Here is a 13,965-nt window from a genome sequence, read left to right on the forward strand (position 1 = left end):
ATTTTATTAAGACTTTGTGTTTGCAATTTAATGTGCAACATTTCAGACGTGAGTCTTTTAATGTAATTGGATTCTAAGTCCAATATTTGTGTGGAATCCCAATTGAAACTGTGTTCAGTTTTTAAAAAATGTTCAGTTAAGACAGAGCTACTATCCCGCTTCTTGACGTAATTCATGTGTTCTTTGATCCTTGTTTTAACTTGTCTCTTAGTTTGTCCTGTATAGGAGTAATCACATGACTCACATGATATGCGATACACTACATTGCTTTGTTGGTATTGTCGATAGGATCTTTATGAGTTTTAATAAATTTATTGAGTTTATTAAAAATAAACAAATTCAAATGACACGTACAATGTGTGTCACGCACATGGTAGACACAAGAACGTTAAATAAAAGAAGAAACGTTAAAGAGATTTTTTACCAAAAAATATATTACACATTATTAACTGTGTCCCAAGGCTCACATTGGCCGTTTCCACTTCAAGTTTTTTGTTTTACACAATTGGAGCCTTCTACGTTTATAATGTAAATTAGTACTATAAAGTGCGTTATATAGAATGTTTTATTGTTTTCTTTTAGAACAAAACGGCCGGAAATATCTTTGCACATGTAAATATTGTAAGAAAACTATTTTCACGAACACATAAAACAATATTCTCTCACTGTTATTTTATTTTCTGTATCTTACATTTACATCTGATAATGATTAAAATTTTATATATATATATATATTAGATGTTTTTTTATAAATTATATTGTAATAAAAAATGCGTACTGGTTAGAAACTTGAACGCTACTGTGCGCGCGCGCATTAGTTTAAATTGGCTTAGATGATATTCGATTTCACAAACTCGTAGAATTGAATTTCATGGAAAATACAAAATTGTTTCAGTCTTTAAATCAATCAGTTCTAAAATTATTGATCTGTTTGAATTATATTTTGTCATGTAAATCTCTATTCAGTCAGGTATCTGGTACAAATAAAATAATAACTAAGTATAAAAATCCTATCAAAATTAGTAAAAATATTCCTTGCGTACAAAATTTTTTAGGGGGGGGATATTTATGAAAATATTGTTTTTACAATAGAATCATCAGTAGAAAAATCAAGAAATTAGATGAAACTTTACGTTGTTATATCTGATGAATTTACCAGTTATCAAGGAACTCAAATCCAGTCTTTGGTATAGTCCTTTCCTCATCTTCGTGGTTCAATTGAGATGATTGAAGACTGCTATAAGAACTAGGTGTTTCTAATAAAGCGGTCGATTCATTAATATCGCTCGACTTTGTTCGTGACATCACTACTAGAGTATTCGATTGACTTTTGTCCGTATCGGAATCTCTCACCAAACTTTCCATATCGTCATCAACGTTATTTTGTAATTTCAACAAAGAAGTCTTGTTGATCAGTTTGGCAAATATGCTGTCAGAATGTTCGCTGTTGATTCCGTTTGTCAATAAGTCGCCGCATTGATCGTTTTCGAACAAACTGCTGGCGTAACAATCCGATGGATAACAGCCAACTTGATGCGCGGAGCTGTAACTGTTGGTTAGAGAGGAAGGATTGCTCCTCTGTGTCTTTACCGGGCTGGAAAAGTGTGGCGATTCGCCGAAATAGGTTTTCATCGATTTCAATTTTAAATCCTCGTTAGAATCCAACAGACTCAGATTCATTTGCGACTGGGTCTTGAATGAAAACGGTGAAGAATGTTCATCTCGCCATCGTAATGTCTGTAAAGATATCAATTATGTTTACTTTCAATACATATTGAAAAAAAAAAAAAAGAATTTCTTAAGTGTTAATATCATCGGGAATGCTCACAGAACCAGTTTCATCTATAACATATTTCATTCCAGTTTGTATACGCAATTTTGGATACCATTCGGGCAAGTCCTTAGTTAGCTCCACCTTTTTCAAGGTATACTTCAGAGCAACTTCAGGCTGAATTATTGTCTCGTTGATAGCTTGATTGCGTTCAGCCATGCTCAGAGTATTCCACAGCCCTTCATAGGCTTCTTTTGTTGCGGTTATATCCTCACCTATCCTCTGAGCTATTGAATTTATATTGTAAAAGTATTGTTCCGCTTTTGCGCCAAGAGTACTCGAACTCATCCTGGTATACTAAAAGAGAGACAAAACAATTTATTGATCTTAAAATAATTGACAATTATATAAATTTTATTAGAATTATGTGTGCGCAATATATTATAAACTAATTGACAAAAGTAGTATTCCACTTGTCAGAAATTAAATTAAAAAATTCACATAAATTGTTGAAATTAATTACAACAATTTTTCAATCGTTCACAAATATGTGGTCACAAACTTTGATACACTCACTCCGAGAGATTGTCCGATAATGTACAAACAGAAATAGTGATAAAGAGCTTTTTAGTCACCTTTGGTTACATCGATGTAACACACGCTCACAAAATTATCGATTATACACACAAAGAGATAGCACGGAATGATTCCATGAATGTGCGACAAACACTGTTTGGAAGAACCATAATTCACGTAAAAGTAAGCCTAACAATTGTCAAAGGAAAGATAAATTGTAAGAAGCTGATAATGAAAAAAAACACAGAACCACAACGAGAACTCCAAGAACTTGAACAAGCGAGATTGTGTTTGGTGCTGCCATCAGGCAGTTGATTCGAGAAGAATATGATAGAAATCAGATATCTTCTTTTTTTCGAGTTTGTTTACAAGCGTGTTTGTCACAAAAATTCAACTACAACGACACAACAAAAATTTACATATATACAAAAAGTAATAATAACACAATACCTGTTAGTAACAATATTTTAATTTATTATTGAAATTTGGAGAAATTAAAGCCACAAGAATAGACGCGGAGATGTATTTGAAAAAAAAAGTCTTTGTCAATTTTTGCACCTGTAAAGTTTAATTTGTTTACAAAAATTTACTTCGAATATAAATTACTCTGATATTACGAATCCGCGATATTCCTGCATTTAACAAACGTGATACATCACTGACGAAGAAAAAAAGACGCGGTGGAGAGTCCGATAGAAAAAATAACATGTTTACATCACACTTTTGTCCTTTGAACGTCAAAGATTGTTCGAGAAAAACTGAGGAAACTCTAAAAAAAATTCTCAAATACTAAACTGCAAATAAAAAGGCAAAATAAAATAGAACCTTGGCGAAGGTCGTTCTATACAAATATTCTACTTCAAGTGAAAACAAAGTATAACGACAAGTAATATTATAATCTCTTGGTTTTGATCCTTGGGCAAAGTTTGAACCGATTATGCAAGGTGTTGTGCGAGCAATTAGAAATTGATAATCTTTTTTCCAAACGTTTCGGTTTTTTATTTCAAACCTTCTTCAGTGGACTGGAAATTTGTGTATTTACATTTGTTTACATTGGACGTAATCTGAATAATTTGTACAATTAAAATAATTTTACAGAAACTTAAATAATGTACCTTTAATGGAACAATCCCTCCTTGTTTATCAATGACGAAGTGGATTAAAAAATGTAAACAAATGTAAATACACATAAATTTCAGTCCACCGAAGAAGGTTTGAAATAAAACCGAAACGTTTGGAAAAAAGATTATCAATTTCTAATTGCTCGCACAACACCCTGCATATCGGTTCAAACTTGCCCAAGGATCAAAACCAAGAGATTTTTCATATTCTGTTAAGAACCCGATTAAAAACGACATCAACATCGATTATATAATATTATAAATGGCCAACTGTCGATACTTGTGTATATCCGGATATTGCGACAGAAATATCTATATACAGCTCTTATTCTTTTTTATTATCATACAAATATATACAATATTATAATATTTTTTCCGACAATAAATTTTTTTTTTTATAAATTTAAACAAAATAAATGGCTTAAGTTTTTCCTCGTCAACGGGACACCGGGCCATTTTTTTTTTTTAAACCCATATACGGTTTGGTAGTTTATATTTTGTTATATTTAATTAAACAATTCAAAAAATAAACTTTATTGTACAAATGAGAACTTTTATAGGTAAAAAAAATTGATGACCCAGAATCCGCTCAGGATCTTCGACTAAACTACGCAATCCGCTGTCCGAGGGTTAAAGATGTCATAAAATCATATAAATTTACATACATGTATGTAAAGAGAATTGGTAATTATTTACACCCAACAACTTTTGCACCTAAGCAATGATAATAAGGAATGATAATAAATAATAAATTAAGTATGTGTTATACAACATGTGTGGCTTACTTTTTTTAAGTATATTACAATCAGAAATCTTTGTAAAGACGTTTTTTTTTTTTTTACTATAAATGAATACGTGAGTCGTATTTTTAATCGTCCAAATTAAAAATGATTTTTTTTTTTTTTATCACTTTGAATATAAACCATATTTTTAAAATTATTCTCTTTTCTTGTTTACAAAGTGTATGTACAGCTTACAATCGCCCGTGTTTTTGATACTTTATCAGGAAAGAAAAACAAAAATTGTTTTTCAACAAAAAATTGTCTCTTGGCGGTTCTTAATCTCTGATGTATAATAATATTGCTCATATCGAGAATCGTAATTGTTATGCTCTTTTTCTTCTTCGAAACAAATGAGAAAAAATATATATGTATACAACACACAATGTTGATATTTTTGCGATTAAAGTCTTTTTTTGAATATCATTTGTGTCGTCAGACAGAATGATTCTAATTAAGGTACATCTGATATAAATTCACGTGTACTGAATATGTGTATGTGTAAAAAATATTCATGTTTCTTGTTTCTTGATACTGATATAAATAAACTTCTCATTTCTAAACAATTAAATCTTTTACTTTATTTTTTTTTTTCACTAACACTTGGTATTGATATTTATTATTAATGAAGATTAATTATTAAAATTTTTTTTTTTCATATAAACTAATCTAAATTGTGTCAATATAGTAACATTGGTTACCCTAGTGTTTCGGAAGTATCAGTTTTCATCATTACGCTTACATCATTTATTATAACTAAAATAAAAATACTATATAAATATGACAAAAAGAAAGACTTAAGTTATATTTCTGTTAACAGACGTTCTCTTTTTTTAAATATATTTTTGATACAAAAATAAAATATACAATAATTTGGTCAGCCGACTTTTTGGAAAATAAAAACAATAAGTTTTTGTTCGGTTGACGTTATTAAATTTCGCGTTTTAGACAAAATATCTTAATTTTAAAAAATTAATCAAAAACAATTAAGATGTTTGTAAATATATATATATGAAAAATTTGCAGTGTACATATACTCTAATAAATTGAGAAAAAAAATACTATAATCTTACATAAGAAAAGTTATAGAATAATAAATTAAATTGTATAACTAAATGAAGCACTGGATCAGACAATTAATACGGCTTCTCAATATTTGCTGCAGTTATCTTACGTCGCACGATAACGTCAGAAGCGAGAGGATATACGCTCAAAATTATTGCAACTTACATTGAAGTAAAAGAATATTTTCGTATAACAAACTCAGTTTTGATCGAGAGAACACACTTGTAAAATATAAACTTTAGGGAGGAGAGGCTACTCTTCTTTTGGTTCATCAATAAAACGTCTCAGCAAAATCGTGTCGAAACACTTATCATAGAAATCAATTTTAGGCGTATGTTTTCTCGTTTCGGACGTCGTGATACACTGAGCGAGCATCAAGAAGTTTTAAATATAAAAAAAAAAAAAAAGAAAAAAAAAAAAAATATCACACACATACTGTATTCGCGACCCGCATAAACTGCTTAAATATACATTTCTCAAAATATATGCTCAATAATTTTGCGTATATTGATTTGCATAAGATGACGTCATTTTATAGCAACTTTTTTTACTTAAAAACTATATATCACGGTTGCTTTACCTTGGAAAAAACAAATTCAGCATAGTTTTTATGTGTCATGGTCCGTAGCACTATAACATTGATTAAAAATCAAAATTTTAAATATATGAAATGAAATAATTTGACAAACATGATTGCACATGTAAAAATAGGCCGAACGCGAATTCGTCCACAGTTACCTGTTCGAGAAATGCTTAAGAGGACCGAGACTTAATATAGAGGTAGCACCAAGCGCACCCAGATTACAAGTGCTTGAGTTTCTTGCACCGTCTATCGTAATGATCGGCAAGCCAAAATAACCACCGGTTTGAGCACTTAATTGCGACAATGGTATGTAGCTTTGAATCCCTAGATTTGCTAAACGATTTAGTACATGGGGCGATTTTAAATCTACGACCGGCAAAGCTAATTCCGCTCCACCATTTTGCGCCACAGTGTCGACCTCCTTATGGTAAGTCTGTTTGTGCGTTGATAACGCCTGAGCCGTAGGATATTGAGCAGGACAAAGGTTGCATCTTGAAGAAGAAAGAAACAATTTACTTTTGTTGCCCGACGTAGAAGAAAAAAAATCTTATCTTATCTCACCTGTGAAGCAGTTTGCTGGTCGTACGATGAGTCGCCATGTGCTGCGTCAACATGTCTTGATTTTGGAAGTTTTTGTCGCACACTTGACAGGTTAATAATGCTCTGAAGAACGTAAGTAAATAATTCTCAAAAACACTACTCAACAGTAATTTGTATTGTCTTATTGAATTGTCACATTCAATTGATAAAATTTACTTACCTAGGCGGTCGACCGCGTCTAACCACCGGTGGCCCACGTATTTCCATCTGTGGAGTATCTTGTGTGAGATCTACAGTTGGCGGTCTAGGTGGTCGTTCAACTTGATCGTTAATTTGTTTGTTTGTTTTATTCTGCGGAACAGCAAACTGCCCTTGCTCTTGCTGTTTCCTTTGTGAACTACTAGTTGGTATGATAGAAATAGCAGAATTCAGATTGAGCGCTGCAACATTTAAAGCCTGCTGCTGTGAAGATCTCTGCTGTTGCTGCTGCTGTTGTTGTTGTGATAACTGCTGTTTGTTTTGCTCACTTGTTTTATTTTTATTCGCAGCTGGAGTAACTGTTATACCACGAGCCGCGAGAACATTTGCCACCGCCTTGGCGTCAGATTTCTTTCCTGCCGAATTCGAAGCGTTCTGGACTTGAGCTGGAGCGGAACCTTTAGATTAGTAAAAAAACATACAATACTATTTTTATATTGTAACGCACCCCTTCTGCGAATATCGTTTTACACAGATATAAATGCACAAAACTAAGTTTTATCAAAATTAAATATTAAAATAATACGTAAAACTTTAGCTCTTGCACAAACAAATCTTTTTGAAAAAAAATAAAAATTGTAACCAATTCCATAGAAGAGGCACTTTACGCATGAAATTTGTTTTCGTTGGTTTGCAATGGTGTTTTTTTTTTTTTTTTTTTTAATTACCCTCTTTTGCGCACGAGTGTAATAAACGTACGAATTTAGATAAGCTCCGGAACTATGAGAAAGTCCAAAGACGCTTTTGATGAAAGAAAATCTTCGATCTTGTAATAGCTATTTTATAGAAAAAAGAAAAAAATGATGTAAAACTATAAATAAAAACAAAACATCGAACATGTTGACACAAATATGTAATAATAGAATGTTGTATCATATTACGCATATACACAAAGGTAGACAACCCCAAAATGACAAAATGTTTGAACATTTTTACCGAAGGAATTTTCGTTTTTACCAATGAAAATCAGGAATCACTAGTAAAAAGAAAAACATAAAATAAAAAACTAAAATAATAATAATAATAAAAACAATAACAAAAACCAAAACATGGTTTTGAATAATTTTCACAATATAAATGCAAGCTTACCAGGTTGTCGTACACTTAGAGTGATCGAATCTGTCAGATGTATCGTGGAATCGTTTCTGTTAGTTTGTTGAGTGGTAGCTCCTTGAACATTTTGGATAACAGGCAATCCATCGTTTCTCTTCTGTTGCGCTATAACGTGACAGTCAGCGTCCTCATTTCTATCAGGTAACAGAACATCCATACGTCTCTGTTTGGGCGCGGTGTTATTTTGCGGTGGAACTTGCATCGCTTGTTGCACAGGTCTTTTCATACGTTGACGAGGAACTGGACCGGCAGTTTGCGAAGAAGATAAACGTGGTGTTCTGCAATTATTTGAAAGTATCGCGTTCAACAAACACGTTTGTATCCACGCACAAGAGATATATACGATTACCTGCTGTTTTGAACAACGGGTGGCGACGGATATCTTCCACGTGGAACTTGAGACAATTGTGGGTGCATTTGCGGAGGAGGCGCGGCCATTTGAGGGTACGGACTCGGATACTGATACAAATGCGCCATATGCGGAGGATAAGGTAAACTTTGCGGACCAGGTACTCTGTACAAAGGTGGACGTCCCGGCGGTTGTACGAAGTAATTCGGTCCGGGTATCATAGTATTTGCACCTGGAGGAAGACTAGGAGGCATTTGCGTCTGTGGAAGAGGCATACGTTGGACTTGTTGAGCCAATTGCTGCACGGGCGGTGGTAACTGTTCAAAGTTTACAGGCGCTATTTGTATCTGTTGGCTCGTAGCGCCGCTAGTTACCGCTGTCGCATTGTACGCCGACGAATTAGTCTCATGAGGTGATGTTCTACTAAGCTGTTGCGAACTATTCGACGATGTTTCCACGGTTGTGGCAACGTGAGGCGAGTGCGCAGCGGCATTTAGTTGAGGTGACGTTCGACTCAAATGTGGCGAATTTGATAACTGATGAGGTGACAATTGACTCACACTCGGGGAGAGTGGAGTACCGTGCATCTGCGCTCGATGTACCGACACCTCCATTGGCGTGTGAAAAATAAGGCTTGAACATTCCGGGATATTACATTGATAATGACCAGCTTTACTGCGATGTTCATCCAAATGCGCAATATCCTTAAATTTTTCGTTACAAACGCGACACGTATTGACGGTTTCTGCTAATTTCTCAAGGGGCACATACTCCGCCGTCTCGTTGCTTTGCAAATTGCTCGATAACGAAACCTCATTCGGATTGGAACGTCTCTGATGTTCCATGAGAAAATTCTGTAGCAACGAACCAGCATTCTCCATGTTGGTGTCACCGGTATCAGCCTGTTGCTCGCTGTCTTCTTTGTTGGAATCTTCATTGTTCTTGCTCGATAGATCGGCTGATAGTTGATTCCAATTAAACTCTTGCGTTTGTTCTTCAGATTCCGCACTTTTGTCATCACTATCGCACACCAAAGCGCGTTCCGTTGCGTGATTAGAAAATGTGGAAGACTTCGGGATAATGCTGATAGAAGGATTTTGTTCAAGTCGTCGTATCTTGTCGCTTTCGTAATCATTTTTGTCATCTTCTTCTTCGACAGATGATTCGTCAATCAATTGACTCGTCGACCTTGAACTGCAGAAAGAAAAAAAGAAATCTATCTTAATCTTGTTTAATAAAACAATGCAGTAATTAAAATCCTTATTATTAATAATTAAGATCTCTCTTTCCCTCTCTCTAATATAAATTGGAAATTTATTATATTGTCTCATTCCCTACATGTACAATTACATAAGTGTCACATATAAAATTTTTAGTTTGTTGCAAAGTGACACTTGGAAAATCATGTTCTTTGCGGTCGCCAAATATCAAGAAGAAATATACGTAAAATAAAAATCTGAAACCAAAAGAATTTCTTTACTAGGAAAACATGAAGTTTTCAACTTTTAAACTATTGAAAAATATCCTCCAAAATTCTTGTGGTAAAAATTACAGGATTATATGTGAGGAGCGATGATTATATAAACCTGAATATCGCAAAAAATATCAGGTTTTGAATCAGTGATAAATAGAGATTACTCTCGAGCTCTATAAAGCACAACATCCTGCAAACGGCTCTTCGTGTCCTTATATTCACATATCAAGTTTTGTTTTTAACATAACTTTTCATAATAACAGTCCTTTGTCCTACCTTGATTGTTCGCCAAGTTTCTTTAACTTTTCAATAGTTTCTCTACATGTTGCTTCCAAAGCATCTGTTTCCTCATGATCCTCAGATTCAGAAAGTCTCTTCTCGGAAGCGTCATAGTTTTCCACAGGTTGAATATCGTCATTATTTTGATCTTCCTTCTCGGATGGATTTGCCATATCACTTCCTACACCTGAATCACTTTCGTTAACATCTATGGCCGATGATCTTTCATTTTCTTCTAACGAATTATGATTATCTGGATGAAATTTAATACCATTGTAGTCATCCTGCAAACAAAATCCATTATATATAGAAAAAATGTACACGGAAGCTTTAATCTGTCTCACACCATCATCTCTACACTCACTTGTTGGTCCACCATCACGTTCTCAAAAGTTTCGTCAATAGAATCTTCTGTTGCCTTGTTGTTTCTTTGATCATTTTCCTTAGCGCCTGCCACGTCTTTGTGTTGATAGTTGCTTGTGTAATTAAAATTATTCTGCACCACGGTGAAGTCTTCCGACTGTGAGGATTTCTTCAGTTTGAGCTTGAGAGAGTCGGCTATGTTCTGTTTCTTTAGAGTCAGTTTGAGCGAGCCCTTTGTCTCGGGATCCAACCAATAAGAGTCGTTCTGCTTTTGCACCTTCAATACTTTCGGACTGATCACTCTCTTCAGAATAATACGCGGTGACTTGGTCAGGTGAGTGTGAATATGTATGCGTAGCTGTTTCTTCGTCGCGAATTGCTGGTCGCAAATACCGCAGTCCAGCAATTGTTGTTGACCGCTCAGGCTTTCGTCCAGCGAGTTGGGAGTGCCCGCACGATTGTCTGAAACAGAACACATTAGGTCCCCGTCATTACATCTCTCTTTATCAATAATCGAGGTTACATCTCGCCGATTTGTTGTATCGCGCGCATTATTACATAGACGCGCGCGCGCGCGCGCACCATCATGTTGCGGTGCGTGTAAAAAAAACCTTACATTCTGTGTGCGCAGAAGTTACATCGTAACGTGGAGGATAGGGAGTTAAGTGCGAGACGGTACATGCACAAAAAAAAAAAAAAAAAAGGAAAACGGATCATCAAGCAAAAGCAACACACCGAGGGGATCGTCGCCAACACCGGGGTAAGAGAGATTGATTGTCCCCGCCTATGGGCGCTCGGCGCGTTGTCGGCGAGTCATCCGCGATTTGCCGCGCTTTCCTCCGCCACTGTCACAATGCTCTTGTAGTGATGTCACTTGATACAGCAAACAGTCGCACGGGCATGCGTTCACGACGCACGCGTTACATAGGGTAGAACAGAATCTACAGACTATACGCGGATGCGCGTTACATCCGCGGCGTGGCACTTCTCGCGGGTGCGCGTTTATATATATATATATATATATATACACATTTACACAAGAACAATGTAAACAAATCGACGTGCGCGCGATTCCCGTCCTCAATTTTCTCGCGGCTCCGGGACCGGAGCGAATGCAGCCGCGCGCAAAATGGTTGATGTCGGGGAATAATATAGCATACCGCTTTCGCCGCGAATTGAAAACACGACTCGCCGAATCGATATATATATGTATATATATGTACGGCTAAAGCGCGCACCGCATTGGCCGGTTTCGTACCGACGCGCGCGATTTTCCCGCCACCGATTGGCTCGACGATTCGACATACGCATTTTCATACGCAGCGTTTCTCACAGATTGGGAAAACTCATTTGCGCATGTGCTATCTACAATCCTGTTTTTTTTTTTTAATTGTAAGTGTAAAATATACATGTTTATGTACGTTAGGAAAAATACATATACGTATGCGCGTTAAGAAAATGCGTAAAAAAAGTTGATTCGGCGCGATATGTGATCTTCAATATATATGTATATAAAATATGTATATAAAATAAATTTTTTAACATATATATATATATGTATATATATATATATATATATATATATATATATATATATATATATATGTATATAAAATAAATATATATGTATATAAAATAAATTTTTTAACATATATATATATATATATATTAATGACCACATATCGTGCATAATCAACTCTTTTATATATATATATATTTACATTAAACAAATTAACGCCTTTGTACGTACGCTAAGTTTCAACAATGAAACTTCGTATGAAAAAGTTGCTCTCTCATTGTTGAAGTGTTAAATATTCGTACATTATTAATGCAACTTCATATAAGTACTCATTATTGAAAACCAATATATACATATGCACAATAAAGTCTATTATAATTTATAATTGTGCAATGTCATAAATAACGCATTTACTTGTTTGACACCTTCTTTTAAATGCTGAAACTTCTTTGTTTAAACTTTCCATGTGTTTTGTAATTCAGATAGAAAATATTACAAAAAAAAAAAAAAAAAAAGATCTCTCCTTTACGTTTATGCTTATGTAACATAAATTATTAAAACAAAAATTCTTGGATTTACTTAATCGTAAGATTTAAAAATAAAAAATTGCGATTAAAAAACTATTAAAAAAAACTGAAAAATAAAACATGGTACAACCGTTACTGAAAAATAAAATTTATCGTAAAATTTAAAAATAAAATTGCGATTAAAAAACTATTTAAAAACTGAAAAATAAAACATGGTACAACCGTTTTACTGAAAAATAAAATTTATATTAAAGAGCATTTCTATTTAGCAGGTTTGGATATAATAGAAATAAATAAATAGAAATGTGGGTGCGGTAGTTTTGAGATACGCAAAAAGTCGCGCGATAAGAGAAATTATAAAGCACCATTACAATAAAAGAAATTTGAGAGAAACATTGGGCGTTTGTGAAATATTCAAGTTTTGAATGTGTGAATGATTTCGAGACTGTTATTCACAGTCAGATCTTATATTTAAAACTCTTATGTTTATCTTGAGATGTTGTACGGGCGGTTTTATTGACTACTACAGAGCATCTCAAGATGAATTAAAAGCGATTTTAAAATATGAGATTTGACTATAAATACCGGGTTGTTTCAGACTTTTAATTTTCATTTTCTTACCGTTTACGTTCATTTTTCTATTTCTTCTTTCGTGCCCCGGGGTGTGTCTAACAATACACAAATTTAATTTTTGACGTATATATAAAAAAACATGTGTGTATACTCCTGATATTGTTACATAAGTTGCACTACTCATGCGTAAAAAAAAAAAAAAAAACGATTTTCACGATTTGGAAATATTGCTCACATGCTTGCGATGAATTTACGAAAGCGCAAAAAAAACTTTCTGTTAGAGAATTAAAATTTCTTTAACATGAATTATTATAGTTAGATTTTTTTTAACCATAGATCATTTATCTTCCTTTGATATAATCTGAAAACAAAGAAAAAAAATCAAATAAATAAAATTTATAATTTGTTATTAGAGAGATGAAAAAAGACATATTATCTGAAAAAAAAAAAAAGAGAGACACACAAAAACCGAATGCAGGAGCTTTAGAGATCGACATTCATTTGTAAAACAAAAGGAAAGGAGGGAGAGAAAGAGAAAGAGAAAGAGAGAGAGAAAGAAAGAAAGAATTATAAATGATATCAAAGTTCACACAAAGTGTCTATTACAAACATCTATATCATAAGTACAAAGTGTTCTAACAAAAAAAAAATATATATATATATATATATATATAATATATATACATATATATTTTACATATATACGTGTTTCGCACACCGTACTGCGATTGTGTATGATTTACATAAAGTATAGAATACAACATATTTACATGCATATTTGAAAGTGCGACAAAGAGTTCGAAGGTAAGTTTAAATGCGCATATGGATTAGGTTTGTGTGTGAACTACTTTTTTTTGAGTTACGGATTTTGCTCTCCTAAGATAGTTAAAGGAAAAATGCGGAAGACAGCTTCGATCATCTTAATCGGTTGATTAAACTCGCAATCGGCGGAATTGAGCAACCGCATTGGCAATTAATCAAATTGGCCAATTGTAATTGAAGGTTCAATCAACGAATCAAGTGAATCAAAGTCTCGACCCAAAGACAAAGAAATGTTTTTTTTTTTTTTTTTTTT

The 13,965-nt window shown here is 33.7% G+C and overlaps 3 protein-coding genes across 8 annotated transcripts in view; 1 reads left to right on the forward strand and 2 right to left on the reverse strand.

The window, feature by feature from the left end:
• Window positions 1-6: 6 nt before the first annotated feature.
• Window positions 7-2,745, reverse strand: LOC109859647. 2 transcript variants are annotated; one of them, XM_020438106.1, is made up of 3 exons: window positions 2,348-2,745; window positions 1,829-2,128; window positions 7-1,737 (listed from the first exon to the last, which is right to left on the reverse strand). In XM_020438106.1, exons 2-3 carry the CDS (start codon window positions 2,117-2,119, stop codon window positions 1,153-1,155), a joined length of 876 nt encoding a protein of 291 aa, XP_020293695.1. In that variant the 5' UTR covers window positions 2,120-2,128; window positions 2,348-2,745; the 3' UTR covers window positions 7-1,152. The 2 variants fall into 2 exon arrangements, with proteins under 2 accessions (XP_020293695.1, XP_020293694.1); XM_020438105.1 differs by having other exon boundaries at window positions 2,407-2,743.
• A 2,536-nt stretch (window positions 2,746-5,281) lies between these two features.
• Window positions 5,282-13,965, reverse strand: part of LOC109859640 — a 10,949-nt gene continuing 2,265 nt past the window's right edge. For 3 of the 5 annotated variants that reach the window (XM_020438078.1, XM_020438077.1, XM_020438076.1), the window contains 8 exons: window positions 10,273-10,733; window positions 9,906-10,192; window positions 8,156-9,349; window positions 7,783-8,084; window positions 6,656-7,091; window positions 6,457-6,558; window positions 6,051-6,386; window positions 5,282-5,942 (listed from right to left, as the gene is read on the reverse strand). In XM_020438078.1, the coding sequence (XP_020293667.1) occupies window positions 5,921-5,942; window positions 6,051-6,386; window positions 6,457-6,558; window positions 6,656-7,091; window positions 7,783-8,084; window positions 8,156-9,349; window positions 9,906-10,192; window positions 10,273-10,733 (3,140 nt within the window). In that variant the 3' untranslated portion in view covers window positions 5,282-5,920. Of the gene's footprint in view, window positions 5,943-6,050; window positions 6,387-6,456; window positions 6,559-6,655; window positions 7,092-7,782; window positions 8,085-8,155; window positions 9,350-9,905; window positions 10,193-10,272; window positions 10,734-12,938; window positions 13,252-13,965 lie in introns of all 5 variants that reach the window. The other 2 variants (XM_020438075.1, XM_020438074.1) reach the window with 2 other exon arrangements.
• Window positions 10,980-13,965, forward strand: part of LOC109859641 (dysbindin protein homolog) — a 17,574-nt gene continuing 14,588 nt past the window's right edge. Inside the window, exon 1 of the mRNA XM_020438081.1 lies at window positions 10,980-11,031. The gene's annotated coding sequence lies outside the window, so the exon portion shown is untranslated. The remainder of the gene's footprint in view (window positions 11,032-13,965) is intronic.

This window comes from Pseudomyrmex gracilis, unplaced genomic scaffold (assembly GCF_002006095.1).
Source record: "Pseudomyrmex gracilis isolate BER0280 unplaced genomic scaffold, ASM200609v1 scaffold_274, whole genome shotgun sequence".
Lineage (NCBI taxonomy): Eukaryota > Metazoa > Arthropoda > Insecta > Hymenoptera > Formicidae > Pseudomyrmex > Pseudomyrmex gracilis.